Source organism: Pyxicephalus adspersus, chromosome 9 (assembly GCF_032062135.1).
Source record: "Pyxicephalus adspersus chromosome 9, UCB_Pads_2.0, whole genome shotgun sequence".
In the NCBI taxonomy this organism is placed as follows: domain Eukaryota; kingdom Metazoa; phylum Chordata; class Amphibia; order Anura; family Pyxicephalidae; genus Pyxicephalus; species Pyxicephalus adspersus.
The window spans coordinates 5,620,654-5,636,963 of record NC_092866.1 but is presented as its reverse complement, the minus strand read 5'-3'; the positions used below and the strand labels follow the sequence as shown (position 1 = coordinate 5,636,963).

At 40.8% G+C, this 16,310-nt stretch overlaps 1 protein-coding gene across 1 annotated transcript in view; it reads right to left on the bottom strand.

Moving 5' to 3' along the window:
* Positions 1-10,636: 10,636 nt before the first annotated feature.
* Positions 10,637-16,310, bottom strand: part of LOC140338275 (ninjurin-2-like) — a 46,118-nt gene continuing 40,444 nt past the window's right edge. The window contains exon 4 of the mRNA XM_072422419.1: positions 10,637-12,165. Coding sequence (XP_072278520.1) covers positions 12,018-12,165 — 148 coding nt within the window. The 3' untranslated portion in view covers positions 10,637-12,017. The remainder of the gene's footprint in view (positions 12,166-16,310) is intronic.

Genomic DNA, 16,310 nt, shown 5'->3' with positions numbered 1-16,310 from the left:
ACATTGGATCATACCAATCCTATGTCATTAGTTTTAGTTATACTGGCATACAGCATGCATAGGACTAGTCACCAGTGTTCTCCCTGCATCTACAACATTTTTTTCTCCATCACTAACTTGTTCTGCCATGTGTCTTTGTATGGAGGCCGCCACCTTGGTAGAGGCAGGGTTTGCTTCCTTATGCCAAAGGTCTCCAGCAAGGTGAACAATGAGTAGCCAAGTTATGGCAGCACCACATCTCACTCCAGATCTCCAGAAATTAGAAATAACAGCCAGCAGAGATATAGAACTAACAATCTAATATTGTCAATGTTTGCTATGTGGGTCAAAGCATATTGGTTCCTAGGAGCAGGAAGTACACTGCTACTTATCAGTAAGAAATAAGGACATAATGTAGATTTTGTAGGGTACCGTGTAGGCACAAATAAGACTGTGTTTTAGAAGAAAAAGGGTTTCAAATACCATAAAAGCCCATTCCATGTAACAATCATGTAATCATTGCAACCGCTTCCTCCCCAGTGCCACCATGGATATGTTGGTGGATATAGACATTGCTGGTATATCCCAACATTTATACAAGCAATGCTGCTTGTAACTTTCCTTAATCACGATGCAATGTTCTGGCACTGGCTGAAATATCATGTTCAATGGCATTCTCTTAGTAATTGTTGGGAGACCATGGGTTTAATGGAAAGATATCTCTGTGCTCATTACTTCTTTTATGAATGCCCAAAGTACCCCTGAGCTGCATAATGAAAATGAAAATGCAGAAGGTGAGTATTTAATAAACATGGATGCATTACAAGGAACAACAAAGCAAAAGCTGATGAAGGTCCTTGTAATTATTACACAAAAAAATAAATAAATTAGGCTTCAATATACTATTGCCAAGCTATGGACAAATATATATCTGCATATTCTTAACAAGTACTAAATAAGCTGGAAAACAAGCCCTCAGTGACCTACTTAGCTACAGCCGCTGTGGAGCAATTCCTGCTTACAATAAAAGAGGTAAAGTTGTATAGATCAGGTTTAGCACTCTCTTAGCTTAGCTCCCTCTCCTTTATCTGCAATAGGGATTAAAAGATTGCCAAGTTGTTGCTTGGAGGGGGAGCTAGACTACAGAAAGATGGTGGAGATATACCTAGGAAGCTTCAGCTGCAAACATAGGATGAATTATCCCACAGTAGCTGCAGATCCAAAAGTCAGAAAATGTTTATTATTTACTTATCCATAGTCTTACCACAATTTATTGCACATATTTGCAATGAAGCCTGATTAGCCACCAGGCAGAACATTTAAACTGGCCCAGGTTTGAAACCTAGTACAACTATTTTGGTCCAGGCACAAAAAAGTATAGGGTTCTATTTGCTAATTTCCTTCACTAGAAATATTGTAGAAGTTAACAATGACTAAAATTCCATTTAATCCATAACAATGACTCTTGTTGAATAGCCAAAGTTCAGTCCCCACCTTTGGTCTTTGATTCCTTATTGAGTTTTATTACCTGTCTAATGTTGTACAATTAAAGGTTATGGTGTCATACACATGAAAGGTGCCATCTCTAATTAAGTCAGTGATGTAGCTGAAATAATTGTCTCGGCTCGCCATTGTCAGAGAGATTGTGACAATGAAATGGCTTTCACGTATATGATAATTATGCAAAGAAAAGGAAACATGGAGGGGTTTGCAGGGTAAGTCTTTATCTGAAAAATGCTTTTAGTTATTTCTGCAGTTGTGATTGTTTTCTAGTTTGTTTGTCTGGAAGTGTCATTTTGCTCATATTCCAGGAAAGCCAGACAATCGCTAATTAGCTTATCAAGCTACACAATTCTAATAAAGCCAAGAATGCATATCAGCATAAAGTCAGAAAAATATACAAAGACAATTGCACAAACAAATGAATAGGTAATGCCGGGCAAACAGCTGAATAACAATTGAGACACATACATGAGGACAGTTTATTCTAACAAAGTGATGCACACAGCTGTAATGGGAAGCAGGGGTGAAGGCAGGAGGGTTGATACCCTTGGGGCCATTAGAAGGAGGATAAAAACATAATGACAACTCCAAAGATAATGCAAGTAAATGAGAGACAAAGGTCAAGAGTCGGATGTAACAGCTGCTTTTCCTCTATGATTCACCCAATGCTATATTTTCACATGATAACATGGCAAAACCAGGAAGCTGGGTTACAGACCTAGCCATCTTTTTTCAGTCTTTTGCTCTTCTTTCTTCTGAACTCTATCCTGTCTCTTCTCCTTCCCTTTTTTCGCCTCTACTCCATTTCTTTTTTTCTTTCTTTCCCTCTTCTCCATACTTTCTTCATTTTTTTCTCTCTTTCGTATTTCCTTCTTTCATTGTGTATACTTCTACATTCTGTTTTGGTTGAATTTTGAGTGCAAATAATACCACTGTAATTCATGTATTTATTTATTCTTTACTCCCTCCTTTTCTTTACTTTTCCTCTTCCTTTCTTTTTTTCTCTTCTTTCCTCTTTCCTTTTCCCCTTTCCCTTTCCTTTTCTGTTTCCTTTTTTTTCTTTTTGTTTCGTTTCCTTTTTCCTTTCCCTCTCCTGTTCATATCTCCTTTCTTTTCCTTCCCTCTTCCTCTCCTTTTCCTTTCTTTCTCCTTACCCTTCTCTCTTTTGCTTTCATTTCCCTTTCCTTTTTTTTTACCCCTTCCTTTCCATTTTCTTCTTCAGTTCCTTTCCCTTTCCTTTTCCCTTTCTTTTGCTTTCCCTCTCCTTCTCGTTTGCTTTTCCTTTTCCTATTCTTTACCTCTTTCTTTCCATTTTTGTCTGTTCTTTTCCCTTTCCTTTTCTTCTTCCTTATCCTTTTTTTCTCTTCCTTTTCACTTTTTGTTTCCTCTTGCTTTTCCTTGTTTTTTTGTTTTAATTTTTCTTTTTCTGTTCATCTCCCTTTCCTTTTCCTCTTCCTTATTTTTAATTTCCTTTTTCTTTTCGTCTTCCTTTCCATTTTATTTTTTTGGTTCTTTCCATTTTCTTTTTAACTTAATTTTCCTTTTTTTTCCATTTTCTTTTCCCTTTTCCATTTTTATTTTCCTTTTCCTTATCCTTTCTATTTTCTTTTCCTTTACCCTTTTGTTTTCCTGTTCCTTTCCCTTTCTTTCTCCCTTTCTTCTCCTTGTCTTATTCTTTTTTCCCTTCCCTCTACCTTGCCATTTTACTTTCTTTTTAATGTCCCCTTTTTCTTTCCTTTACCCTTTTATTTTCCTCTTCTATCATTTCCATGTTCCCCTCATCCCTTTGCCTTCTTTCCCTTCTCTTCTCTCCTTACTTCACTTTCCCTCCCTTTGCTTTCTTGCCTTTCTTTCTCTCCTCTATATTTGTTTCCACATTTTCATCCCTTCTAGAGTTTTATTTAATTGCAGTTACCACTGTAATCATGTATTCATAAATTGACTTTATTTGTAATAAACTACAAACATTTTAACATTAAAAGAAAACTACACAAAATGAAGATGCTGACCCAACACCTCGACCTTTAGAGACGCCCCTCCTCCCTTATTTGACACAATGGCGTTTAGTAAGCCCCATGCTTTGCCCTAATTGCACCATGTTGTGATTAATAGAATTGATTGGAAATCATTAGGATGTATTCATTAGGAAAGGTTCAATCAGTGATGCTTTATAATCATCTCCATAGGAGAAAATGGTGGAGAGTTTACCTGGAATAAAGCCGTTCGTTGGCCCTGAGTCAGTTCTAATTTAACTTCAGCACCTTGGAGAGCAGCTCTTAAACTCTTGTAAATCGTGCAGATTTGCAGCAAAATATTAAGAGTTTTAAATTCATCTAAATATATAGACATCAATAATCCTTCACAATTTCCCAAAGCTACACACAGCCCTTAAAGCTGAACTCCAAGCAAGCAGCTAAATAAGAAGATGAATTACATAGACAACACCCCTTACAGTTCTGGAATATACTGGCCTCCACCCCCCAGCCTACTAATTGGTCAGTCAAGGAGCATCACTGATCAGGTCTTTTCTCTGCTCACAGCATGATAAATGTAAGCACAGTTACATGCATGCAAACTGGATTGGCCCCCATGACCGGGGGTCCCTATTCTCAGTATGGCCAGGGGTTCCTGTATTGAGAATGAACAGGAGTTTTTATAGTGGGAATCTCCAGGAGTTCTTAAATTGGTAATGACCAAGAGTTTTTATCTTGAGGGTGACTAGGGGTTCTGAAGATAACCAGGGGTGCCTATACTGAGGATAACCACGGGGGACTTATTCTGAGCATGACCAGGAGTTCTTATATTCGAGGTCTCCAGGGGTTTTTATACTGCTGACGACCAGGAGTTTTTATTATGAAGATGGCTAAGGGTTCCTTTACTGAAGATGATCATGGGTTCTTATACTGAGAGCAATTAGGGTTTTTTTTATACTGCGAATGACCAGAGTCTTTTACGCTAAGGATGATCAGGGATATTAGAAAGAGAATAGGCAGGGCTTTTCATTTATCACAGAAGACCTGAAGTTCTTATACTGGACATGGTCAAACGTTCATGTACTGAGAATTACAAAGTGTTCTTTCACTGAGGAAAACCAGAGGTTCTTATACTGAGAATGAACACAGGCTTTATATCAAAGATGACTAGAGGTTCTTTTACTGAAGATGGGCAGAGTTTCTTATACTGAAGATGACTAGGGGTTTTAAAATTTATTATGACCATGGATTCTTTTACCGAAAAAATTCATAATGAATATTAAATCCCCTAGTCATCTTCAATATAGAACCTCCAGTCATCCTTGATATAAAACCTGTTCTTAAAGTCAAGATGGCCAGGAGATTCTATACTGAGGAGGGAGCGGGGGTTTCTTTTACTAAGAATGAGCAAGTTTTTATATCAAGTATGACCAGAGGTTCTTATACTTAGGATGACCAGGGATTTATCCAATGGGCATCACCGGGGTTTTTATATTGAATGTGACCAAAGCTTTATATACAGAGGATGTTCAGTGGTTCTTATATTGAGAATGACCAGAAGTTCTTTTACTGAGGATGACCAATGGCTCCTACACTGAGGATTACCAAGAGTTCTCCAACTGACGATGACTAGAATTTTCAATATTAAGGATGACTGGGGGTTCATACTTCATATACTGAGGATGTTCAGTGGTTCTTATATTGAGAATGACCAGAAGTTCTTATACTGAGGATGACCAGTGGCTCCTACACTGAGAATTACCAAGAGTTCTCCAACTGAAGATGACCAGAATTTTCAATATTAAGGATGACTGGGGGTTCTTAAACTGAGGATGACCAGTGTTTCTTACACTGAGGATGACCTGGGGTTGATAGCAAATTAATAAAGAATGAGAGAAAGGGTATTTCAAGTACAGCAGTGTATTAAAAAAGTAAACAAAACTTATACAGTGTAACATCACACATTTAGTACATATATTCCATGTTCCTACAATCCCCTGAGCAATATACCGTGGGGGATGTAGGGGGCTAGACATTGACTTCTATTATGGCAGAGATGAGCGCATAGGGGGTTGAAAACGGATGTCGTGTACTGACGCGTTTCACCTATATTGGATCCTTCAGAGGACTTTTAGACATCAAAATATTGTTGTATACAAGATAAATAAATATATAAATGAATAGGTGATATTAGGTGATAACTAAATATGCATTCAACTAGACAAGAGAAATTCATATACATGCTGAAATGACATCATTCTATTCACATCCATATGCAAAAAGTGTGTCAATTGGCTTATGGTCATGGTATTCATTGGATATGAATAAATGAAGAAGGAAAAAAGAGTTCGGAAATTGGTCTAGTAATACAGTTAAGAGTGGGTTAAAGTAGATTCAAGGAGTCACAGTTGCACACTTGGGGTTCTTATACTGAGGATAACCAATGGCTCCTACAATGAGGATGGCCAAGAGTTCTTATATTGAGGATGATCGGAGGTTCCTAAACTGAAGATGGCCAGTGCTTCTTACACTGAGGATGACCTGGGGTTCCTACACTGAGGATGACCAAGAGTCCTTATATTGAGGATGATTGGGGGTTCCTAAATTGATGATGGCCAGTGTTTCTTAGACTGAGGATGACCTGGGGTTCCTATACTAAGGATGACCAATGGCTCCTACACTAAGGATGACCAAGAGTTCTTATATTGAGGATGATCGGGGGTTTCTAAACTGAGGATGGCCAGTAGTTCCTACACCAATAATGACCAGGCACTCGGAGGTTCCTTGCTATGTGCTGACAGTTGTGAATTAGCAGAATATTACATTTCAGGTTTAATTTCCTGTTGAAGTCTAAGCAGATGTAAAAGTGTACTGTATTTCACATGGCTATTACGATGATTTGAAAACTAGCTTTAAAGCCCAATTAAACTTTCAGATTAAATGAGCTAATTACATTCCAGGTGCATCAAAACAAAAGGTGTTCACACTGTTTACAGTTTGTTTTCTGTTTAAAGCAGCTACAGAGTTTAAAAACCCCTGCCAGCAGCTGCAGATCAGGACCTTATTCAGTATGCGGAGGCAGTGGTCATTCTACAGAGGTCCCCCGCACCTCCCACTGGGTCAAAGCTAGAACTTTCCTATCTGCAAGAAGCATGAGCTTGATGACTGCAGAGCTTTTAGAATGGGGTATGTTGGGTCTATGCAAATTTACAACTTCTTCCCCACAGTGACCAAAGGTCCCTCTCTGCAGGCACTGGCAGGGGACACACTTTTCTATCTAAAATCTGGCCGCTTTAGAAAAAAAGACAAACTATATAACATTGACTGTTTTACTTTAATGTAGCCTGAAATCTATTCAGCTGATTAAGGCTAAAGATTCAATTGGGGTGTATTGGACAGTGTTCTCCCCAGCCCTTTTTATCCGGGTGGTCCGCTCAGCACTTTTTGGTTAAAACCTGGCTGTTTTTGTGGTGGGTACTGAAAAGCTAGTTCACATATTAGGTGCTGCCCCCTACCTACAGCTTCTTCCTACACAGTTTAAAAAATCTGGCGAGAACACTGATAGATTATTATTATACAGTATATATATATAGCACCATCATATTACACAGCACTGTACAAAGTCCATAGTTGTGTCACTAACTGTCCCTCAAAGGAGCTCACAATCCAATGTCCCTACCATAGTCATATGTGATTAATGTAGTCTAACGTCAATTGTTAGGGAGAAGCCAATTAACCTAACTGCATGTTTTTGGGATGTGGGAGGAAACCCACGCAGACATGGGGAGAACGTGCAAACTCCATGCAGATAATGTCCAGGCTGGGGATCGAACGTGGGACCTAGCGCTGCAAAGGCTGGAGTGCTAACCCCTGAGCCACCGTGCTGTCCCTAAAATCAAGGGGAAAAATGAAATATATTGCAACCTACCAGTCCTTAGATGTGGTGGCTGTATTAGTTTCACTTCTTGCACTAGAAGAGGTGTTCTTTAATCCCAATGCACTGTCCCAGGGTGGCAACCCTACAGTCATTAATTATTGCCACCCTATGACAGTCCATTAGGATTAGGGGGAGGTGTTCTGCAGCCCATGGGGAAAAGTGACAACAATGTAGCAATCAGAATGAGAATAAGAAATGATCAGCCCACTGGATTTTTTGCATGATAGTTTTTGTATTTGTCAGATATAACAAAACTCTTTACAGGCTAAATAAGAGCTAATACCAATAGTTAATTTTTAAGGATTTCATCAATTTTATATTTTTGACTGGCCCTTTAAGGGCTGCCTTAGATACTCAGATGATTTCTCGATTCCTGCACAGAGCCGTCTCTACCGTATAATTTGTCTCTCTCCATGTTTCAGCAGAAGAATCATTTCCCTCCTTCCCGCAGACCCATCAACGGCAGTGCCCACATAGAGATCTGATTGTGCTTAGCTAGAGTTCAGTGTATTTGGTGACACAGATAATCCTATCACAGTGGTGACATTATCGAGACAATAAGCTCTCTCTGGGTATTAATGCCCGCTATGAATTATCTCCAAAGGTGTATTTTCCAGCTAATTACTTTGGTAGGGGTGCTAGACTTACAATAAGTCTGTTTTAATTAGCTTGCAATAAGTGCCGACTTGATTCCTTACCTGCTTATCGCGCGCTGATCATCACCAAACCTATACCAACACCACTGTAGGGAAGGAGAATGTATAATCTTTATTATTTCAGTGTTTACAAGGTAAATTATCAGGATTAATTATAATGTCCTAGAGAACAACTACTAACACCAAATTTTGAGGAGGTCAAGGGTAAAAAGCTTGGTAAATTGGTGGCCAATGGAAATGGAAAATGCCCTCCCCTCCACTATTGATGACTACAATGACACCTATATGGACACCAATGAACATCATGCAGCTGGCCCTACCAAGTAGTTTTGGCCCCAGAAATTTGCTATCATCGAATGGAAGGTCAATCGGCCACAGCTTGAGGAACCCCTAGCAAATGACTGGGAATGACTGGTCGCACTTCCTTGGGGTTGCAAGTTTAGTGTGTTTTTTTAATTTCTATTAATTTATTTATAAGGATTTGCTCCATGGGCACTGATATCTTTTACAAGAACTATTATGGCACCTTTGGTAAATCTACATTTATGGAAACATAAAGCTAAGAGGGACTCATGGCAAAGAACCCAAGTGGGCAATTCTTCTTCTTAAAGTGGAACTGAACACAGTTGATACTCCCATCTCCATCCTGTCTCGGGAACTGCCAACTTCTCCCTTCACTTACGCATTTCGATTTTCAGCCACCTTGACTGTCCGGGCCGGGATGGCAAGTTGAAATTCATTCAGTCCTGGCACTCGCAAGGGAAGCTGGGTTGTGCTGGGTATCCTGTAAATTTAACAGGTGGGAAAGCGAACAGGCAGGTAACAATACTTTTTGCAGAAGGGGCATTGCCTTTCCCTTTCTGCAAAATTTTTAAGGTGGAAATTTATTTGGGTATTGCTAAGGGAAGTGTTTTTTTTGGGAGTCAAAGGCACTAACTGGTTCTTCAGACAGAGGCAGTGCCCACACCGTAACAGTCAATAGGTGGAAGAAATAGTAAAGCCTGGGGCAGTTGGATTCCTAAGGAGCAAGTTAAGTAATTGGGGGAGAGGGGCAGATTACAGTTTTTAAGGGCAGCAGCAAAGAGAACAGCTGACCTCAAAACATTTTTTTAATTTTAGGTTCACTTTAAAGGATCATTCTACTCAAATCTTTTATATTTGTAATAGGTTGAGTCTGATGGACTAAGTAAGTTCCCCTTCCATAATTCCTAACTCTCTTCCTGTCAACTTTGGGGTGTTGGTTGACTCCGCCCACCTTTATGTGTTCCAAGCTCCTCCTATCGCATTCTCTCTTTTGCAAACCAAATAAAAATCCAGCAGAATAATGGGAGATCCTCATAATAGACCCAACACATGGGCAGATTTGGGAGAAATTGGAGAACTGCATAAAAAATACAAATTGTCTGTGAGGTTATATCATACCATATTTATCACAATTTCTGCAGGATCCTCTTGGGCGTGTCCCACAATAGAGATTGGTGGATTAATTCTCCATTCTTCATTCAAAAACCACAAATATCAATCTAGGATAGAACAATCTTTTCACATCTCCATACAGGTTCTCTTTAACCATGGAAATATGAATTTAAAGACAATTTTTATCATTACTGCAGTGCCACAGAAACTTGCCTAGCATCACAGAAGGGTCATTAGCTTGCTATAGGTGTACGCTGAGTGCTAAATTACTGCTGTATCATCTGACTTAAAAATTGAATTTATACCCCACTTTAATCTGCTAATTCCCTGTGAGGACCCTGCAGCTGCTGTGTACCCATAAATATGCACATCACCTCTCCAGGAAGGCACTGAGCACGTAGCACCATTAAGGCAACATGGCGTACGCGTATATATTAAATCCGCCCCAGTTTAGCCGCGAATAAATAATTTTTTTTTTGCTCTGGCAGTGGCACAAAAAAGATGAGATCTTAGGAAAACAATATATAAAGCTGCAGAACAGATGGCTAATATTTACTTTTGATTTTGACTCATTAAATGAGTATTTGGCTGGACCTGACACAATCATTTGGAGAGAATTAGCCTGGCTTGCGGACAGATAACGCCACGCTTGTGCAATTTTGACGGCCGCGCTGGAGCGGGATCCCTCCATGGGAACTTCAGCCAGGGTGGTTGGACTAATGCTCCGGGCTATGTTACACCTTATTTGTGGGTCTGGCAGACTTGGAGTGGAACGGAGCAAATATGCTTCAAGTACTTTTTGCAAAATGATCAACTAAAATGTAACCAAAACCAATAACTAAAATGTAACACAATACAGGTTACCAGTCTTTAGATGTGGTGGCTGCATTTGTTTTCTTTTTGCCTTCATTTTCACCTGGTGACCCAGGCAGGTATACTCTCATGTAGGGAGACAACGCTCATTCACTGCATTGTATCTAAGAGTAGTGTAGTCACCCTTGGCTGCTCAGTTCTGATTTGACTATTGAACACCTTCCCTTCCTTTGTAAAGGAATTTTATGTGACCTGTTGGGGAGATTTTTCATCTTTGCAACATTCTGTAATCTACCTCAGCTTCAATTCTAATTAAAATAAAAAATGTTGACTATATACACACTTTTTTTTCTAAAAAGGTGCCTTTTCCAATGAAGAATCCTTGTAAAAATGTATTTATGTTTATTATCACAATTTGCTTTTAAACCTCACTGTATTCCTATGAACTTGTATCCCAGAATCTTCTGAAGGATCCTCCTGGGCGTGTCAATCTTCTAGGTCCCCCCATTGGTTCCCCCTGCTGACCTCTGTGACTGCGTGGTGGTAACATTGAGGTCCGCTGGAAGAACTAGTGACCTCTAAGGGTGACCAAGAAGAATTACACCCCTGGAGGGGTCAGCCTGCTAATCCCTAGAAAACTCAAATCAGCATATGAAATATAATAAAGACATATATTCCAGCAAATATACAAAAAGTTACAGTTATCAATAAAAATGACCTCAGCAGTGGTCCGAAACTGCAACATAATTTTGGTTGCAATATTGATGCTACAGAACCATCACTCACCAGTAACCCCCACCTGGCGTGTTCCAAAAACTCAACATTCTTTTTGTTGGGTACATTTTAGTGTTGTGTTTATTGATATCTTAGTATTAAGTTATACAAAAGAAATCTGTTGCATAGTAACTCCAGAAAAAAATTGAGTTAAAGAAAAAATACCTAAATTATTAGGTTTATTAAAATGAATAAATATGTATTCACCTTCCCACAATCCCCTCCACTGCATGAATCAAGCTCTGTTGCACGATGTGGCCCTTCTAGGCACAGGAGAACATGTTCCTGCGTATTGACCTGTGTATGGTTGTGTGTGCTGTTCTCTCAGCAGAAGGCATTGCATGTAAGAAGTAATACAACCACACAGTGTTTTCACATACATGGGCCTATTTAGGATATTTTACTTGTGTTAGGCTGGGACTACACGGACGTTTTAAAAACGTATATAAACGTATGCTTGCCTGGAGAACGCCTTTGCCGCCTTTTCCTGCGTTTTTCGCGTTTTCACACGTTTTCAATTTGTTTGCATTTTAAGTGCCTATAAATGCGGGAAAATTCCATCAATGGAAGAGTTTACCTGCCGTTTCCCGTGTTTTTGGGCGTTTCCCAGTGCTAACCCAGCGTTTTGATTTTTTATACATTGCAAACAACGTTATGGATAAAGCTCATAAACGTGCCTCAAGGAAGCGTCCTGGTGTTCATTAACCCATTGGAATGCATGGGGATTTCAAACATTGGCTTTAAAAGTCTCAGGTTAAATGCTGGGGAAAACGTCCGTGTAGACTAAGCCTTACATTGAATCAAATAACAAAACCACATTTTTCATAGGAAAAGATAATAGGCAATTTCGTTTTTTTTTGTTCTCCAGCAGTGGCGTGATCTCCAGACAGCTTGGGGCTCGTAATTATACTCAGCGAAGATGTCCAAAAACACTTTAGCCTTTCCAAGAAGTCTACATGGGCTCCGTTAACACTCATCTGCGTTTTCCATGGTGAGAAAGTTGCGATCCTCGGGGGTCGAGTGAAGAGGAGAGAACCAGAACACAGTGATGAACACATTGACAGCTGTGATAATGAGGATTAGCCCCGTCACAATGTTATTCAGAAGGTGCACTCTGCAAGAGGAAAGAGAGGCCGGATCAATGATCAAAGGCACGGAGCAGAGAAGAAGAACCCGCTCAGTACTCTAATTGTGATGATAACACGAGCCCCAGAGACGTGGAACTAGCACTTCTCTTCCTCAAAAAAAAAAAAGAAAAAGCTTAATTGTGTCTAAGTTGGCAGTTTAGCAGTCAGGAAATAAATAGGTTTAGTCCGTCATTCCTGTGGAGGCTCTGAGGAAATATCCAACAGTTCGACAAAAGACGATTTCCCAGAAAAATTAACTCTATTTACCACAGATCAGAGATGAATGTATACACTGGCAATGGGGTGAGAGAGATCATCAGAGGGGTCAGTGCATCTGGAGGTATATTCAGGCATCATAGGCAAATGTAATAATAATTACATAATAAATGGGGCCCCGCAGGTTTATGGTGTACAATGGAATGTTAGGTATCTTTTTTATTTCATAGAAAATTGTCATAAGCACTGAAGCTTTCTAAGGACAGCACTGCCCACATGACTTCTGTATGGTCTCTGACTGTCTCCTGTACAATGTCTGCAGTCTCTGACCGTCTCCTGTACTATGTTTGCAGTCTATGAATGTCTCCTGTACTATGTTTGCAGTCTCTGACCGTCTCCTGTACAATGTCTGGAGTCTCTGACCGTCTCCTATACAATGTCTGCAGTCTCTGACCGTCCCCGGTACTATGTCTGCAGTCTCTGACCGTCTCCTGTACTATGTCTGCAGTCTCTGACCGTCTCCTGTACATTGTCTGCAGTCCCTGTACATCTCCCGTACCATGTCTGCAGTCTCTGACCGTCTCCTATACCATGTCTGCACTCTCTGACCGTCTCCTGTACAATGTCTGCAGTCTCTGACCGTCTCCTATACAATGTCTGCAGTCTCTGAACATCTCCTGTACAATGTCTGCAGTCTCTGACCGTCTCCTGTACATTGTCTGCAGTCTCTGTACATCTCCTGTACTATGTCTGCAGTCTCTGACTGTCTTCATTACAATGTCTGCAGTCTCTGACCATCTCCTGTACCATGTCTGCACTCTCTGACCGTCTCCTATACAATGTCTGCAGTCTCTGAACATCTCCTGTACAATGTTTGCAGTCTCTGACCATCTCCTGTACAATGTCTGCAGTCTCTGACCGTCTCCTGTACTATGTCTGCAGTCTCTGACCATCTCCTGTACAATGTCTGCAGTCTCTGACCGTCTCCTGTACAATGTCTGCAGTCTCTGACCTGTCTCCTATACCATGTCTGCAGTCTCTGACCGTCCCCGGTACTATGTCTGCAGTCTCTGACCGTCTCCTGTACAATGTCTGCAGTCTCTGAGTGTCTCCTGTACTATGTCTGCAGTCTCTGACTGTCTTCATTACAATGTCTGCAGTCTCTGACCGTCTCTTGTACCATGTCTGCAGTCTTTGACTGTCTCCTGTACAATGTCTGTAGTCTCTGAGTGTCTCCTGTATTCAGTTCACTGAATATAGTGTTTGACCCTTTGCTGATATAAGAGACCCCCCCCTCCATATCCAGAAAATTTCCTACAACAGGACCCCAGGCACAATAAAAAATACCTAACAAGCCCAGCTCCACCCCAAGGCTGGTGACCCTCCTACACCCCCTTACAGTTGCATCACATTCCTTCATCTTTCATCGATCCGAACGCTCTTCATGAGTCAAGTCAAATTCACAAATAACCCCCCCCCAACCTACCTCCCCACCGCCATCCTCCGGACAGAAGAAAAGCTGAAATAGTAAACTCATCTCCTCCCACCCTGCAGATTTATACCAAAGACCCCAAGCTTTATCCTTTCTAATCTTCATCTCTTTTCCCGACCCTTTGGCTCGCTAATACTCGCTGACCAGCTGCTTTCATTCAACCCACCAATGGAGCTAAACCTGAACCGGTCAATGAAAAAGACTCATTACCCAGAAATACGGGAAGGAGAAACGGCAAAATGCCCCATTGGTGGAAAAAAAAATAGATTGTCTTCAGCGAAGAAAGACGATCACATTTAGTAATTACTCTCCTGGATTATTAGACGCCGTATACCATACAAAGCGTCGGCAGTTACTCTTCTTTACATCTTTTATTTAAGATATAATTGTCCCGTGCCTGATGATAAGACCTTTATATACAAATACTTTATAATACCTTGCTCTGGCTCGCCAGCAAATAATGAGAATAGGAGAATAGAAAAAAAAAACTTGTTCTCCCGCAACAAATCTTCTGATGTTCTAATCTTTTTTTTGGCAAGCTTTACATTTACTGTTTGAGCGATGTACTAAATATTTCTAAGTATCTCTAAATCTGATGACTCTTAATGTCTGCCAGAGTTTGGGTTCCCTGCAGGGATTGCGGAGAGACGGATTTGCTTTGAGATATCAGCTTAATTCTGTGTTAACAAAGTGACCATATCCACTCGCTGAACAGAAATCCCTTTAAATGATGATTAATAAAAGCTTTATCTAGCAAGGAACGAGTCGGTTTGTGACTTACTTTAATCGGGGAATATCAAGGCTTCACTGAAAGAAATCACTATCGGTTGTTTTGGATATTTTTCGTTGGCCGTGGATGACCGGGTAATAAAAAGTGAACCCGATCCCAAAGAAGCTGTAACATGTGGAAGAGGATTTATATTTATATAAAAGGGTAGATAATCCTTTTATGGAAAGGAAAAATTAGCTTCTTTTTCTTTGAAAACCGGGAAACCCCTCCCCTGCTGTCTTTACTGCCATGGCTGTAAGGAGTAAAAGGAGCTCAGATGGAGACATATGTATCCCAGGAGGGTTCAGGCTGCACATGCTCAGAAGGGGCTTTTCTATGCAATGATGAAGTTCCATGCGTATGCTGTGAAATCGGCACACTTTTTTTCATTTTCAGGAAAATACGCCACCTGATCTCTTGCCTGCACAGGGTAAGATCAGATGACGTAGGCAGAAGAAGAAAAATGATGGAAGAAGATGGCAGCACCTGGTGTTTCCTCTGTGCAGGGGTGAAGAAAGGATCCAGGATGGCGCAGGACAGAATTGAGCCCAGTTTTAGAGGGATTATGGGCTTGGCAGAAGTAAAGGTGAGTGGTGTTAATTTTTATTTCACCGACATTCCTTAATGTCAAGTGCGCCTATAAAGATATTTGTTCAGATACCTTGGTCTGATATATTAAAGCTCTCTAAGACTGGGGAAGATAGAGTATCATAGGATAACCTGGGTGATCCAGCAAATTTGGAATGGATTTCCTAAAAATCATTTGCTATTAGTTGGAAAATGTTTTCAGTCCTGGACCAGATCCATTTCATGTTTTCTGAATCATCCAATTTCCTCCATGATAGTTTATCTTTTCCAGTCTTGGAGAGCTTTAATAAAGCGCTTTCTGGTATGACACAATCAGGCAGGTCATTATTACAGAAAGGGAAAGGCAATGTCCTTTTTGCAATAATCCTTCGTACCTGCCAGATCCCAATTTGTATCTGTCAAAGAAAGGGAAGCCAGTTGCCAGAATACCTAGCAATCCAGGTTTCCCTTGCACATGCCAGGAATGAATGAACTCACACGTCTGGGCAAGAGTTCCGTCATCAGGGCCTAGCCAACCAAGATTGTCTCTAGGAAAGATGACAACACTCTGTGAGGAAAGGGGCATAGGTGAGTGTCACAGGATTAGCTCCACTTTATGCTCATCAAGTTCTAGGCTGTGGTTGCCAGATCCTCGGCGAGTTATCCAGACAGCATTCTCACAATTCTGCTATTCTGGATTTTGACCTTGGTTTAATTTTGATCTCAAGCTTTGCCTGTGATTGCCCACTGCGCCGACCTTAGCCTGTTACACCACCTTGCCTTGGTTGCCATCTGCCATAACCTCAGCCTGTTACATGGCTTTGGATTGGTTACCACCTGCCCTGACCTTAGCCTGTTACACAACGTTGCCTTGGATATCACCTGCCCTGTCCTCTGCCTGTTACACAACCTTGCCTTGGTTACCACCTGACCTTAGCCTGTTACACAACTTTGACTTGGTTGTCACCTGCCCTGACCTTAGCCTGTTACACAACCTTGCCTTGGTTACCACCAGCCCCGCCTCTGCCTGGTATACAACCTTGCCTTGGATATCACCTGCCCTGACCTCAGCCTGTTACACAACCTTG